The sequence below is a fragment of the Aegilops tauschii genome, chromosome 1 (genome assembly GCF_002575655.3).
Source record: "Aegilops tauschii subsp. strangulata cultivar AL8/78 chromosome 1, Aet v6.0, whole genome shotgun sequence".
NCBI classification, from domain to species: Eukaryota; Viridiplantae; Streptophyta; class Magnoliopsida; order Poales; family Poaceae; genus Aegilops; species Aegilops tauschii.
Genome location: NC_053035.3, coordinates 78,808,590 through 78,824,908, shown reverse-complemented (window position 1 = coordinate 78,824,908; position 16,319 = coordinate 78,808,590). Strand labels below are relative to the sequence as shown.

General features: G+C 44.5%; 1 protein-coding gene and 1 long non-coding RNA gene across 6 annotated transcripts; one reads left to right on the top strand and one right to left on the bottom strand.

The window, feature by feature from the left end:
- Nucleotides 1-989: 989 nt before the first annotated feature.
- Nucleotides 990-4,422, bottom strand: LOC109780306 (uncharacterized). Of its 4 annotated transcripts, XR_012202882.1 has the most exons (8): nt 4,173-4,422; nt 3,854-4,119; nt 3,424-3,655; nt 3,243-3,340; nt 2,881-3,007; nt 2,116-2,237; nt 1,860-1,963; nt 1,366-1,773 (listed from the first exon to the last, which is right to left on the bottom strand). It is a non-coding gene; the product is annotated as an uncharacterized lncRNA (long non-coding RNA). The 4 variants fall into 4 exon arrangements; XR_012202881.1 differs by lacking the exons at nt 1,366-1,773; nt 4,173-4,422 and adding an exon at nt 990-1,209 and having other exon boundaries at nt 3,854-4,127; XR_002236988.4 differs by lacking the exon at nt 4,173-4,422 and having other exon boundaries at nt 3,854-4,127.
- An 8,629-nt stretch (nt 4,423-13,051) lies between these two features.
- On the top strand, nt 13,052-14,705 carry LOC109780305 (uncharacterized). Of its 2 annotated transcripts, XM_040398914.3 has the most exons (4): nt 13,054-13,257; nt 13,357-13,687; nt 13,768-13,902; nt 14,010-14,705. In XM_040398914.3, exons 1-4 carry the CDS (start codon nt 13,193-13,195, stop codon nt 14,409-14,411), a joined length of 933 nt encoding a protein of 310 aa, XP_040254848.1. In that variant the 5' UTR covers nt 13,054-13,192; the 3' UTR covers nt 14,412-14,705. The 2 variants fall into 2 exon arrangements, with proteins under 2 accessions (XP_020194486.2, XP_040254848.1); XM_020338897.4 differs by having other exon boundaries at nt 13,052-13,687.
- Nucleotides 14,706-16,319: the final 1,614 nt, after the last annotated feature.

The window sequence follows — 16,319 nt, the reverse complement described above, 5'->3', positions numbered from 1 at the left end:
TGGGTGTTGGTCACATGACGATGTGATCTATGGGTGTTAATCACATGGTCATGTGAACTGTTGGTGTTAAATCACATGGCGATGTGAACTAGATTATTGACTCTAGTGCAAGTGGGAGACTGAAGGAAATATGCCCTAGAGGCAATAATAAAGTTATTATTTATTTCCTTATTCTCATGATAAATGTTTATTATTCATGCTAGAATTGTATTAACCGGAAACGTAATACATGTGTGAATACATAGACAAACAGAGTGTCACTAGTATGCATCTACTTGACTAGCTCGTTGATCAAAAATGGTTATGTTTCCTAGCCATAGACATGAGTTATCATTTAATTAACGGGATCACACCATTAGGAGAATGATGTGATTGACTTGAACCATTCCGTTAGCTTGGCACTCGATTGTTTAGTATGTTGCTATTGCTTTCTTCATGACTTATACATGTTCCTATGACTATGAGATTATGCAACTCCCGTTTACCGGAGGAACACTTTGTGTGCTACCAAACGTCACAAGGTAACTGAGTAATTATAAAGGTGCTCTACAGGTGTCTCCGAAGGTACTTGTTGGGTTGGCGTATTTCGAGATTAAGATTTGTCACTCCGATTGTCAGAGAGGTATCTCTGGACCCTCTCGGTAATGCACATGCATTACAGAACGAGTAAAGAGACTTGTCGGTAACGAGATTGAACTAGGTATGGAGATACCGACGATCGAATCTCGGGCAAGTAACATACCGGAAACAACGTATGTTGTTATGCGATTTGACCGATAAAGATCTTCATAGAATATGTAGGAGCCAATATGAGCATCCAGGTTTCTATTGACCGAAGATGTGTCTCGGTCATGTCTACATAGTTCTTAAACCCGAGGGTCCGCACGCTTAACGTTCGTTGATGATCGGTATTATGAGTTTATGTGTTTTGATGTTTTGTTGAGCCTGCTATTTATCTATGGGGAAGCATGGATAAGTAAAGATAGGAATTTAGAAAATGTATGCAAATTCACATATATTTTTCTAACATCCCATGGAAATGTCTATCAGGACGGTGTATTTCGAAAAAGCAAGTCAGGCAACTAATAGTTTGGATAAAACCTCTATAGATAGTAGAAAACAACTTCCAACTATTCAACTGTACAGACTAAAAAGTTCGCCAGGAAATGAGAAGAGCCAGGAAAATACACTAAGTTACAGAAGAAGCACCTGAAATATAATAGTGGCAGTTAGTTTGGCAAGAAACCTGCATATATTTCAGTGCAATTCACATCCTCTAGGCCATCGTTCTCACATTTTTTCCTACTAAGTAGAAAGCATATACAGAGTATAAAAAGGGGGTACTGATCACACAACAAGTAGTAGTTAACCGCAAAAAACAAAAACAAATAGTAGTTTCAAAGCTTTAGAAGGCTGTCCGGTTTTGCACAGTATGCTTTCACCTATGCAGAACTTGACGTTGTACTACTTATTTCAGAGTCAAGACATATTTCAATCTCTAAAAGAAACCTGACACGAATCATCTGCTACTCTAGAAATTTGATTTATCACGGCTAACCAACATGGAACGATCATCTAACTCTGGTTATACTAACGTGTAAATATTTGGCAGGTATAGACTATAGTGTCAACCATAAAAGTATTATTTGCAAAAGCAAGGAAGGTTGCTGTAGCTAGATAAATGACTCTTTTCAAGTTGACTGCCAAATTTTTATTAGAAAGTGGATTCCTACTAATAGCGCATCTCGGGGAATCATAGTGAGAATGAAAGGCCTGTAGAAATGCAAAACGGGAAGATAAAATTCAGACATTGGCATAGAGAGAAACTAATAGGAAAACATGCACCATCAACCACTCACCATAAGGTCAGCATCTGGACAATAGCTGAGTTGCAGTAGATGGTTACCAAGTAATGAATAGAAGGAAAATCACCACAAAAATAACCACGAGAGTACCAAACTATCTGCAAACATGAAGGCCCTTGCTTGGATTAGACAGGATGAGTACGCCATGATAATCCAAAGAACAAAAAGATGGATTAAAATATAGAGCAACGCTAGGAAGATATTGTCTTGAAGAACAGAAAGTAAGAAAACAATAATGCAAGCAACGAACCTGCAAAAATATCCTCCAAGTTTGGCATGAAAATCCATCGAATATATCCTTGACCGCATATTTGTCTCTGTCGAGGTACTCTACAGGAAGGTTCTCAAAAGACCAGAGTAAAGTTGTTTTTCCTTTTTTGAGAGTTTGATAGCAAACCAGCAATGCATCAAAAAGGGATTAGAATTGATAAGAAAAGAAATCTCTGCTACTTTATAGTCAAAGAACATGGTTCCATCGACAAAAATACAAAAACATTGAAATTTGACGGTGTAAGGAACCCGCAGTGATATACTGAGCCATAAACTACTTTGCAATGATATACTGAACCATAAACCTGAAGCTCTACTTTGATGCCAATAAATTTATAACTGGGAAAGAAGGAAAATGAAATCATATACTCTTAGACATATTGCAGAAACAGAAGCATGTAACATCTTTACTTAAGAATAATCTTATGGTCTAATATCTTTAGAAATAGCTGAAACTTATTTATTCTAAGACGGTTACTACAGGTATGAAATCACTCCAGCTATTAGTACGTATGAAACTTCTCTTTAGTGTTTTCATGCTACCTGTCTGCACACTTCAATTATTTTTTGCAAGAACAAACCAGACTAAGAAAGCATTAGTGTGTTGCATCTTACTCAAGTTACCAGAAGATGAGAGAATGCTTGCCGATAAAAAGGGGAGAAAGGATATAATAATCTTTAAACATCCAAGGAAGTAACGTGTAATCCACCCAACAAGAAAAACAGAGGCCATGGAAAGTCTCACCTCAGCATTCCAAGACCTGACTTGCCCTCTGGATACAGATCACGAGAGTAACCAGAGACAATCAATTTTACACGTGCCTCATGTCAAGTATTCTGAGCCAGTAGAGACCTCTGTCTATCTGTTAGGGCTGCCAAAACAGTACAAACACAATTAATTCCCTATTATAGGAAATATAGCAATACAGCTGGGTAGCAAGATCCTCAGGAGAGATGTGTAAACTAAACACAACCAAAATCATAGACCATCCAAAAACAACTGGATACACATATAAACATTTCAACGAAAAATGTGTAAACCCACAACTCAACATCAAGATGATCAAAAGAAACAAACAAGTAACTGGACCATGTGTGATTGCTTACCTAATTAGACATCTATAGAAAACAGAACGGCGTAGATAACCTCCTTGCAGAACCATGGATGCCTATGCAACCATGGAGGCATCCATACTAAACAGCAACTGAAAACATTTTTACATAATAGTCACTGTCAAAAAATCAGTCCAGAATCTCAGGAAATACCAGGAAATAAGGTACATCTTACATATGTCTATTGAAGAACAGAGCAGAGGAGAATATAATGAGCATTCGGTGCTTCTTCATCTGCGACCTCACACATGCAAGAATGTGCCGACAAAGCACAACATGCTGCCATGGATACTTATTACTTGAACAGACATTCACATTCATTGGTGTGGCACTTAGTCGTAACTAAAATGCACGGATATTGGTGTTCCACAGTAATAGACACTTGAAGCCCCATGTTGTAATTGTAACTGAGCAGAGATATAACAAAATATTACAGATTAGATATTTATTTAGGAATCAATGAAGAGCAAGCAGGTTCACCTCTTCCCCTGCCTTATCCTCTGGAAGCAAACTGGGAATGCGTTTGCTCCCTGTAGGGTTCAGCAAGGAAGTCTACAAATAATCCCAGCAGGGCTCGCTGAGATATGAGAACAAGCCAAACTTACCACCGAGCCCTTTCCAGCCGCGGAGACGAGCCGATCCGCCTCCCTGGCAGGCATCCGCGCCTCTCCTCCTTCTCTGGCCGGCGACGCCCGGTTGAGCTCCTCCTTCCGCGGCTTCCTCGCGACGAGGGCTCGCCTCCTCCCGAGGCTTCCTCGCGAGCTGGGGTGGATAAGGACCTCAGGAGACGGTGGATCTCGCCGAAAGAACCGGCAGAGCTTTTGGGGCTGCGGGGGGGAGTAAGGACCGGAGGAGGGTGGTGGCGCGGCGGCTGTATTGACGACGGAGGCGAGCCGATCCGCCTCCTTGGCAGGCATCCGCGACTCTCCTCTTTCTCCAGCCGGCGACGCCCGGTTGAGCTCCTCCTTCCGTGGCTTCCTCGCGACGAGGGCTCGACTCCTGGCTGCGGGGGGGAGGAAGGACCGGAGGAGGGCGTGGTCGCGCTCGTCGGCGCCAGCGGGAAGGAGGAAGGAGGAGGAAGGGGGAGAAGGGATGCGGCGGCCGGCGGCTATCCGGACGAGCAGCAAGGAGGGATGGGTGCGGCGCTGTCGAGCGAGGGAGGAAGGAGAGGTGTGGCGGCTAGGGTTGGTGCGGGTGTGGGCTCTGGCGCAGCAACCCCGCGACTAGGATTGGGAGCGGAGCGCGCGCGGGGATTGGGCGAAAGCCTTTTCCACCCGAGATCGATCGACCCAGCCAATAAACACGCGGCGCGAGCCCACCAGTCATTGGACGGCAAAAACGACCGCGAGGTGAAATTGGGTTTAACAGCAGGTAAAGATCCCACGGCTCAGACACTCTAGATGGCCAGATCCAACGGCCAGCGAAGGAACTGATCGAGGGAGCATTCTCCAAGCAAGTTGGCTAGCCTCTGCATTGTTTTAAATTAATAAAAAATTCGGTGTAGAGGACGGTGGCGGCGAGTCCCACGGTCAGGAAGAAGGTGGCGGAGGCTCCGGCCGCGGCGCGCGCGCCCGCCGGAACCGCCGGGCGCAGGCCGCGGAAGCGGATCCGCGAGGATAAGCTCGTCAACGACGGGGATCTCATCAGCCATGCTGATCTCATCAGTAAACTTCCCGATGACGTCCTCGGCACCATAATCTCCCTCCTCCCCATCAAGGATGGTGCCCGCACGCAGGGCATCGCTCGCCGATGGCGCCCCCTCTGGCACTCCTCCCCTCTCAACCTTGACGCCGGCGATCTCATCACCAACCCTTTCAGTTTAAAGCGCACATCCATTGTCTCCAGCATCCTCCGCGATCACCCTGGCCCGGCGCGCCGCTTTGCATTCAACCTTATCTGCCTCCACAAAGCAAAAAAAATGTACGCCGAGGATGCCGCTCAGATCGAGAGCTGGTTCCATTCCTGAGGCCTAGACAACCTCGAGGAGCTCAATATCGAATTCCAGCTCTTGGAATATTTTTTTGAACGAAAGGGGTTGCCCCCTGCCCCAATTTTATAGATTGAAGCAGAACAAAGCAGTCACATAATAGTCTTACACTGACCAAGGAAATAAAGCTACTCTCCAAGAGAATACGCTACCCAGAGCTCGAGAGAAGAAGTTCTCTCCACACAGCATGAATAAATCCTAGGTTATCTTTTATTACAGGGCCCATAAGCGAAAAGAAAGAAAAGCGAGTGAAGTTAAATCTTCATCAGCTTCAGCCTCTCCTCTTTCCATCTCATGCGCCCCCTCCGCGCCTCAGTTCCATGCAATTCGCATCAGTTCTCCACGTCGCTTGTCCAACAGAAGAATGCATCTTTGAAGCAGGGTTGCTTGAGCATCGTTGCAGAGAACCTTCCACTGGTGTAAATAACAGCTTAGTTTTGCAAGAATGCAGTTCATGTTTCTCCATTTCTGCCCCTAAAAACAAAATTTGTTTCTTAGTCTCCACAAGCTCTACAAGGTAGCAGCGATTACCATATTCAGCACGGGTTTCTTCTTATGTGCACGCCAGAAAGCAAAAATGTTTTCAAAGTTAGCTATTTTATCAATCTCAAAGAAATCAGATACAAAGCCCCACACATGTTGAGCCACCATACAGTCGAACAGCAAATGTTGAAAAATTTCAAATTCAGCACAAAAGAGACATGAAGGATCATCCACCTCTCTCCTTTTAGCAAGATTATCCCTAGTTAGGATTTGTTGTGGGCACAGAGCCATAAGAACACATGAATTTTTTGAGGGCAGAGAATTTTCCAAAGGTCATCCCTAATAGCAGAAGCTATTCCCCCAAACTTGATTTTTTTATAGAAAGATTTTACTGAGTATATACCATTAGACTCCAAAGACCAAATTTGCATATCAGACTCGGCTGCCAGAGAACACTGCTGAACAACATCAAGCAGCTGTTTCCATCGATCCAAGCCACCTTGATCAACGCGTCTCCTAAAAGTCAACTTAAGGTCGTATCCGTCCCACACCTGAGCTACAGTGCACTCCGTTTGGTTACAAATGCAAAAAAGGTCCCAGAATTGTACCTTCAGAGAACACTCCCCCACCCAGGTATCAAGCCAGAAATTTATTAGTTCACCATTGCCCAATCTCCATCTGTAAAAAAATTAGCAGCAGCTAGAGCCTAGGTGATGCTCTTCCAGAAGGTAGAGCCCACGTCACCTTTTGCCCAGAGGAGATTGGGAGAGTTCACTCTATACTTATGACTAATGATCTTCTTCCAATCTGAATCAGAATCATCAAAAAACCTTTCCCCCCAAGAAGCTAGTAAAGCCATATTATACTCTTTGATGTTGGGTATCCCCAGACCTCCATATTCTTTTCTCCTAGTAACAAGGCCCCAATTAGCTAGATGATACTTGTGTTGGTCTCCAACATTTCCCCAAAAGAAGTGTGCCATTTGGGAGTTGATGGCATTAATTGCCCATTTAGGAAATTAATGACAGACATAAGATAAGCAAGGATACTAATCAGACAAGCACATAAAAAGATAATTTCCCCCCTATAGGTGAGATATCTCCCAAGCCAACCAGATATGTCCTTTATAATCCTATCAATGATGGGCTGGAGATCCTCCCTCTTCAATTTGTGATAGTGTAAAGGCACACCTAAATACTTAATAGGGAAGGATCCTTTTTTACAACAGAAAATCTGAGCAAATTCATTAGCCACTGCATCCTCCACATTTATCGTCATCAAATCACTTTTATGAAAATTAATTTTTATCCCAGAGAGGGTTTCAAAGCAGGATAAAAACCATTTAAAGTTTCTGGCCTTATGAACAGAGTTTTCCAAGAAGAGGATATTATCGTCTGCATATTGCAGGCTTACCACCCCCTGGAATTACATTGGGCAGAAGCCCAGAGATCAGGTCTTGGGAAGCAGCTTTTTTCAACATTTTTGTAAACACATCGGCTACCAGATTAAACAACAGAGGAGAGTGTGGGTCCCCTTGTTTAAGCCCTTTACCCCCAATGAAATAATTACCATTAGTATCATTAATTCTCACAGCAAATGTGCTGTTAATCAATGTACATTTAATCCAAGATATCCACCTGGGGCAAAACCCCCTAGACTGTAGCATTTCAAACAGAAATTCCCAGTTGACTCAATCATAGGCTTTCTCATAGTCCAACTTGAGGACTAAACCTTGAGATCCAGATTTCTTAACCTCATGAATTACTTCATGTGCCATTACAACACTCTCCAAAATATATCTACCTTTGATAAAGGCAGTTTGGTTAGATGAGATTAATCTACGACCAACAGGAGAGACCCTATTGGTCATAGCTTTAGAAAAAAAATCACCCCACAATTACTCAAGCTGATTGGTCTAAATTTCTTCATATCCTTGGCGTCAAGTTCTTTAGGAATAAGAACAATCAAAGCAAAGTTCAATCTCTACATGTCTAGATTACCTACCTCAAAGTCCCTAAGTAACGCCATAAAATCTGTTTTGATCACATCCCAGAAGGTTTGGTAAAAAAGGAAGGACAGACCGTCCGGGCCAGGAGCACCATGTGCGTACGAACCAAAAATCGCCTCCTTAATTTCTTCTTCAGAGAAGTTTCTTTGGAGAAGTTCATTTTCTTCACTAGTGACCAAGTCACCTTCCTCCCAGAAGGAAGGGCCGAGATGTACATTAGGTTTCTTTTCGGCACCAAACAAGTTTTTATAAAAGGAAGTAGCCACTTCTAGCATTTCTTTGGTAGTATAAACAGGACCACTATCTCCATTTAGTTCAAAAAGGTGGTTTTTTCTATGTCGATGATTAGCCACAGCCTGAAAGTATGCATTATTCTTATCACCATAAATAATCCTTCGAGCTCTGGAGCGCTGCCAAAAAGCAGTCTCTTCTTTACTCCAGATACTAGCTAGTTCCTTCTTAATCTCTTCCATCCTATCTCTGTCTACATCATTAATTTGATTTCTCTCAGAGAAAACATCAAGGATATCAAATTCAAGCAGAAGCTCTCTCTTTTTTTTTCTTGATGCCTGCCTCAATATTAATACTCCAGCCTTTTACTTTTTTCCTGAAAAGTCTACATTTGTTCATCCATATATCCATGGCTATCTTGCCAGGAACTGGGGTATTCCAGATTTTATGCACTAGGTCTTTGAAATCAGGTTGGTCAAGCCACCATTTCTCAAACCGAAACATCTTTGGGGAGGTAACCCTCCGAGGACCCGTATCTATAAGCAATGGTGTATGGTCACTCCCAACACGTGGGAGTGCGGTCACCACAGAAAGAGGGAATTTAATATCCCAGGAACCAGAAGTAAAAATTCTATCTATCGTGACAAAAATAGGATTATTCTGGTTGTTGCTCCAAGTAAACTTCCTATTGGCACTCTTGATCTCCATAAGGGACCATTTATTAATCCAATCATTAAACGGATAAGAAAACTGGCTATTAATGATCCCATTGTTCTTATCATCGGTCGAACTGAACAAATTGAAATCTCCTCCCAGCAGAACTGGGTAGGTGAGGTTTTCCATAGTGTCATGAAGCTCAGCAATAAATTCTAACTTACTTTCATTATAAGACGTGCCATAAATAGCCACTAAATGCCATAGAAATCCATCACTCTTATTCTTAACAGTAGTAACAACACAAAACTTTTTATTGATGAATCCTATCACCTCAAATAGATCATTTTTCAGACCCACAAGGATCCCCCCAGCGGTATTCACAACAGGTAAGTAATGCCACGCAAAATCGTCTTTACCAGAGATATATTTGAGGACGTGACTATCGATGTTTTCTTTCTTGGTTTCAAAGAAACACACAAAATCCACATGATTATTATTAATAAAATCACCTAGGCACTGATTTTTACCAGTTTGACCCATTCCCCGAATGTTCCAAAAGGCCCCTATCATCTAATTTTAAACGAGTGTGACAAGACACAAGGCTTTTTCTTCGTATTCAGGGTAGGGATTTCCATTAATGGCCCAACAGTGCCATCTGCACCATTAATGAGAAAGTCACTGCTAAGATTTTTGGCATCAGGATCGACCATATCCTCTAACTCTAAACTATCAGGGAGAAAAATCTCCAGATTTTCGTCAGCAAACTTAAGGCAACGAGTTTTTTCATCATCAATCATATCCTTGATAATAACTTCCTGTTCTTGGGTGCTACTACCAATGCATAAATCAACTTTGCCAGTGTTTAAGGCAAGTACATTAGGTCCAGGATAGCAAATGATTTACCTTTGAAAGTATTAGGAATCTCCAAATTTTTCCTCATCATATATGCAGTAGCTTTGTCCATGATCTTGATGTTTCCATGGTTCCTAGTTGTCGGTTTGCTTGCAAGTACTGGCCCCCAGACAGGAGAATTCTTGACACTTGGCTTCTTCTTCTGCACTGATTCCACGCTATCCAGAGTTTCCAGCAGTGATCTCTTAACAGATCCCATTGCTGTTGCTAGGTCCTCAGGGAGACATTGCATTTCATCCACCAGATCTTCCTCCTCTTCATCAGTTTCTACCATCTCAAATCTGCTTAATTGCTTAGAACAGTAATCCAGGTGCACTGACAAGGAATCGGATCTTGCAGAGAGAGAGGGTTTTGCAGGAGTGGTTTTTTCATTTTCCGCATCTTTGTCCCCTAATCTCTCAGGGGTTTTGTTCCTAACCTCTTCCACAAAGTCCTCATGAATAATATCCAACATATTAGGGGGGTGAAACTCAACTGCAGAAGCAGATTTCTGTGGTACTGACTGACTTGAGTTTGCAGCAAAGGTATTTTTGGGAGAGAAATTTGCCTTGTCCAGCTCATCAATAGGTTCCTCCATATCATCTCCTTCAGACTTATCTTTATTTGACATATCCTCATTGTTATCATCATTCTCCTTTTCCAGGTTATCCAAATCTGGTCCAGATCATCACCATCAGAGTCTTCCCCCATCTGCTCAAATCCCTCCACAATGAAGAACAGAATGTACATCTTCCTCTTGATTTCAACTAATTTCTCAAAAGGAATTTTCCTGGGGTCTTTGCAAGCCACTTTCACTCTGATGGTCTCATAGAAGCTCTTAAATATGCCATTCCAGTCCACATCAACTAGGATCCCAAAACATGTTTTAATCTGGGCAAAAACCTTCCAAGCACACCACTTGGGAGGAATCCCCTCAATTTGAACCCAGGCTTCAGTTAGACCTCTAAATTCATCTAGCATTCCTACCCATTCTCAATTGGCAGCTCAAATGCAAGAAACTCGATCAGGTCTTCTACATTTTTCCATGGAGGGAATCTCAGTAAGAACTTCTTCTCTCCCAAATCCCTAATCTGCCAAGGCCAATCTTTGTTTTTGCAAAAAATTCCATTCAGCTGAATCAACAACTCTGAGGCAGACACCTCACCCTTTACCACTTTGAGCACGGCACAATTTTTATAGTTAAGCCAGCTTGATTCTGATGCAGTGGGCACATCAATATGATAAAACCCAAGCCCAGCCGCTGCACTGCCAAAGTATGTCACAGTAGGATGGGGTTTAGCCTAGGCAGCACAGTTGTTGACATTATGGCCCCCCGCACAGATAAAACACTTCTTTGGCTCAATACAGTTTCCTACATAGTGACCTGGCCAGCTACAGTTGAACCAAGTCATCTCCTTATACGTTGGATCCAGATCTTGCACAATAGTAGCAAGAGGAGGAGGTGGAGCTGGTGCTGCAGGACCAGCCACTTGCTGCTGCTGCTGGATCCCACGACCAGTCTGCTTGGGAGGTTGCTGCACCGGCTTGGCAGCGCCAGCCACCGGAACAGCACCTCCAGTCGCCGGGGCAGTCGTCTTCCCGTCCTGTGGAGCAGTTTTCTTGACCGGCGGCGGCCGGCGTTGCCGCTGCCCACCCTGTCCACGATCCATCGCTCCTTTAACCACTTCAACAAACGATCTAGGGAACCCTAGCCTCTCGGTGGAGATTTTGAAGATAGCAGGAGTCGGATCAAATCTCCCCACTGCCTGAACCGGGAAACAATCTTGTGTTGTGAAATTTCTAGCACTGAACAGATCTTTCCTAACCCAAAACAATTTGGGGATCGCGAAACTAGGGTTTGGTGGTGCCTGCCTTTCTATATGTAGGCACTGGCGGCGGCTCGGGGAGGGAACCACCCAGAGTTGGCCATAAAAATCCGCCACCTCCTCCCCGTCCCCGTTAACAGAATTGGAAGGCGTATTTCTACGGCCCGCGTTCTTTCTGACCACACGTCCCAAAATCGACGGTGATGGATTTGGGGTCGGCCCCGCCTATGGGACCCTCAGCTTCAAACCCAATCCCGCCCCTCTCGTAGAAGTGAGCTCACCGGCGGCGAGTTAGCTCGTCGGACCCGGAGATTCACAAGAATCTCTTACTGATTTAGGAAAATTGGGTGTGGAATCGCGAATAATCTCACAAGGGATAACCCTATCAACCTTATCAACCAAATTATCACTCAATTCACCACTGTATCTCGAATGAGCGCATGATTTGGATCAGATTTTCCTCACCTTACCAGGGAGATGTTGGATCTCCCCGCGGTCGCCCAACCATGGTGGGAGGTCGAGGTAGCATGCCTCGCCTCTCCAGCGCCTTGCCCACAGGTTGGGGAAGTCCCGCGGGGCATGCGCACCGGGCTCCCCCCGAATCAGGGGACCCTAGGCAGGACGGTCCCCGGCGGCAGATACTCTGGTGGTATGTTGGCGATCTGCACCACCGCTGAGGGCCGGATGTTGAGCCGCGATGGGTTCCTTGTCCAGAATCGTGCCCACTTCGCCGCCTGCCTCGGATCCGCCGACTCCGCCTCCTGAATGGCCCAGAATATGAGCTCGTAATCCATCCCCCCATCGTCGCCGGCAAACCGCGCGCGTTCCTCGAACGTCGCGTGCTGGACGACCTCGATGAGGGTCGCTGACCAGGTGTCGCGGTTCGGGAATCACTCCCTCAACACACGAATCATCTCCGCATGCGCCTCCGGCGTCCCCCGCTCGGTCACCGGCAACTACCACAACCGCCGCCTCTTCCTCCTAAAAAAGCAGCTAGGGTTTCTGCTTCTCGCCGGCTCCGACGCAGGTCTGCCTCGCCTCCGGTAGCCCTAGGGCCATGGAGGCGCGGTGGATCCTACCAAGGGCCGGCGGGAGGGCTTAATTTTTAGTCGTTTCTTTCGATTTTGTTAGGGTTTGTATTCTACTCAGGAAGACGAAACGGTGGCGGCTTTCTGAAGATGGAATAAAGGTCTTCCCGCCTAGCCCCCGTTCCAGTGGTGCGTCTAGCATCGTTGGTGGGCGTATGGAGGTGTGTCTCCGGCCGATCTATCTTTGGTGGATTTGCTCGGATCTCATTGGTGTTCGTCTACGTTCGTGTGTCTTCAGATTGAATCCTTCTGATCTATGTTATTCTTCATCTGCGGCGATTACTGTTCTGGTGCACTGGTCCTGTGGGGCCTTTGCACGACGACTTCCCGACTGTATACTGCAACAAATTGTGCCCGACTCTGACGATGGAGGGGCGATGATGGCGGCTCGCCTTCAGCTCGCTTCAGTGCTTGTAGTCGTCGCTAGGTGGTCTATGGATCTGGATGTAATTTTTATTATTTTTGGTATTTGTTGTACTGCCATAATTGAAGATGAATAGATTGGAAGATTTCCGGCAAAAAAAACTACAACACCCACGCCCCACCATCTCTCTCGCTCGACTGGGCCGTGGGATCTGACGAAGAGCGACCGCCAGGGGAGGGATGCGATGGGGCGGGGTGGGAAGGGAAGGGAGGCTAGATAAGCCCGCGTGGCCATTAATGGCGGTGGTTGCGGCGCCATTACGCACGGTAGGTGAGGTGAGAGGTCGGGCGGTAGGTGAGACTTCCATCAAACTTCTGCGTCACCACCAGTAAGCAATCTAAAGCCCGGCATGTCTCAGCTCTTGGAATATACGTATGTACAGCCTGAGAAGGAGAAGCGCTATCCGCTGCCACCGTCGGTGCTCCTCGTTGCATCAACCCTTCAGTTTGCCAGGATTGGTTTCTGCGATTTCCCAAAAGATGTTGCACCTTCGCTGAATTTCCCTTTCCTCAGGCAGCTCAACCTATGGCGGGTCTCCATTTCCGAGGATGTCTTCTCTGTGGTGCTCTCTGGCTGCCGTGTCTTGGGTAACTTATATCTGTCAGAGATTCGTGATGTGGATTGCCTCAGCATTAGCTCGCCAAGTCTCAGGATCATCGTCATCAGCTATTTGTTTGAGGGCAAAGGAGAATTGCTCATTAAGGAGGCCCCTTGCCTTGTAAGGTTGCTATTAAGTTGTCCAGGCGGTGAGATTATTCGGGTTCTTAGGGCGCCTAAATTGGAGATATTGGGCCTTTTGTCTCCCTGCATTCCAGAAATTGATATTGCTAATATAGTCTTCAAGGTAACAGCAGGATCAATCTCCAGACTCTTATCTGGCATTGTTACTTCGAGAGTTTTTTTAATCTCCATTGTTTTTGTCAGGGATCGATCCCATCCAGGTCTGAAAACCCAATATGCACTGTAAAGGTTTTGGCTCTCCATTTCTCGAGGCCTAATTTGGATGCAGTTCTTGACATCCTTAGATGCTTCCCCTGCTTGGAAAAGCTCTATGTCATTGTGAGTATTCATTTTCTTTGCTTTGAATATCAAACTGAATATTCCATTCTCATCTAATAATGCCTAGTTAGCAAAATTTTAACATATGTTTATTACGTCCTTCCCAGTGGGACGATTATGTGAAGGCAGAGATGAAAAATGTGCGTCAGTATGAGCCACTAGATCCGATCAAATGCCTTGAGAGCCATCTCAAAGTACTGGTGCTGACAAATTACAAAGGTGGTGAGGAAGATGTTGGATTTGCAAAGTTCTTCGTTTTGAATGCGGAAGTGGTAAAGGAAATCAACTTTGGAGTGTGTAAGAATATTGATATCGACATGAAATGGATGACCGACCAACTCATGCTGCTAGAAGCGGAAAATAGAGCTTCTCAAGACGCCCGATTGAAATTTGGAAGCAGTTCTGCTAGTTGGTTTGGCAGTTTGGATACCCGGGACCTGTCAATTGCCGACCCTTTCAGCTATTGTTTTGTAGATAGGGTAGACGCCCTTTCAGAAGCATATCTGTGATCTGTCAATGGCCTATCTCATTGATTGCTTCGTTTGCAGATTACGTTGATACCTGATGGTTGTGCTGTCTTTTGTCTGAAAGAGAGGAGTATGGATGCAACCTAGTTTATTCTAGTTTCAGTTAGCAGTGCATGCTTGTGTTAACAGTTTACTAGTTTCAATCAGCGCTTCATGCTTGTATTGAAGACTAATTATCCTTTCTTTTTCACCCAGAAGTATGTGAGTTTCTTATACTGTGAGCTAGTAGGTTGTGAAAAGTAAACCTAGTGCTGTTACTATAATATTTCCATTGCACACTTGGTCCCTGTTGATGGAATGATGCAATTGATCTAGTATTTTAGTGTTATAAGGTTACATGCATTCACTAGCAATCACATTCTTATTTCCTCGTTTGATCTCACACATGAATGCTATATTTCACTATTTCAGGACAATGTAACGGCAGTGCAACTTCTTGCATAGGTGGAATAAAGCCCTTTTCTCTTAAAAGTCCAGAAGTATTCTTTTTAAATTGGAAAAATACACAAGGGATGGGGATCTTACCAAAACCATAATCTAGAGAGATAATTGTTCATGCCATTTCTGCTTGGTCCGGTTTTCCTTTGAAAGTGTTATTTGCATATCACATACTCTTCATCAATAACTATTCTGGAAGCAAACTAGGATGAGTCACAAGATATTGCTAGTCGTCTCTGCTGGTAAGTATATATATCCCAGTTTCTCAGCAAGTCTAACAGGATTTCTTCGCCTTGGTCGTTGTCTTTGTAGACTGGGTTTTCCTTGCTCCCGTATAGTCAGCCTTTCCTGATACATTCGCCTTCTGCGGTTCCTTTTCCCAGCCATCATGCACAAACTAATTACAGTAATATACTTTGACATCAGGAGCTCTATCTCTCTGACATTACAATGTGCAAAACAGTGTACTGAGGTATCCTACTTTTACAATTTTTTCCAATCAGTGTCTTAATCGTACAAGCCGACCGGTTTTGGATGATTGATCTATCATATATAGGCTCCGGTGATTGATGCAGGATAAATAGGTAGAAGCAACTGAATTACAGTAGTTATTCACATTTTTTTATTACAACAGTTTTTTTAACAGCTTTCACTGCTTTATAACTCTAGAAGCCTTAAGGCCCCCGGTTCTATGTCCATCAATATGAAACTGAATTCGTGATCAGAATTCTTCCAGTCATGAGCTCTAACTCAACTTTGATGTCAGAAGTATGATAAACTCTGATTTTCGTCGCACAATGGAATCTGTTGTATAACTAAAGCAATCCTACGGATGTGCAACCTATTGGTAATTGATTTCTGAGAATAAGAACTTCTGAACAGTGTAAACAACATGGTAACAAGAATATTAATATGATGATATCGGGAGAAACAACATAAGCTCACACCACACCAGGGCGTGGAAACTGAGAAATAGGGTTGATTCATTCTCTGCGCGCTAGGCATTGTACCTTGCATAGGCGACCTTGCATTGTACCTGCGAGGGCGGTGGAAGAGACCAGTGGCATGGCCTTCTGGAAGCAGACAGTAGCGAGGTCGACACAACCGAGTTGAAGCCACCCTTGGCAGATGCGCAAGAAAAAGTTGGTAATCTTTGCAGTGGCAAGAGGATCTCGTCGGGGATGATCGTGAGGAGGGGGAGCTCTAGTCGCTTCTACAAGAACTTCATGTCCCCCGGCCAAGTCCTCTCGTTCTATGGTGCGATAATTTGGGTGCTGCGTTCTTAGCTGCCAACCCAGTATTTCATGCACGCACTAGACACATTGGAGGAGATTTCCACTTTGTCCGGGAGAAGGTCGCACTTGAAGCTTTGGAAGTCCGTTTTGTGATATCAGACAACCACGCACTAAACACATTGGAGTGGATTTCCATTTTGTCCGGGAGAAGGTCGCA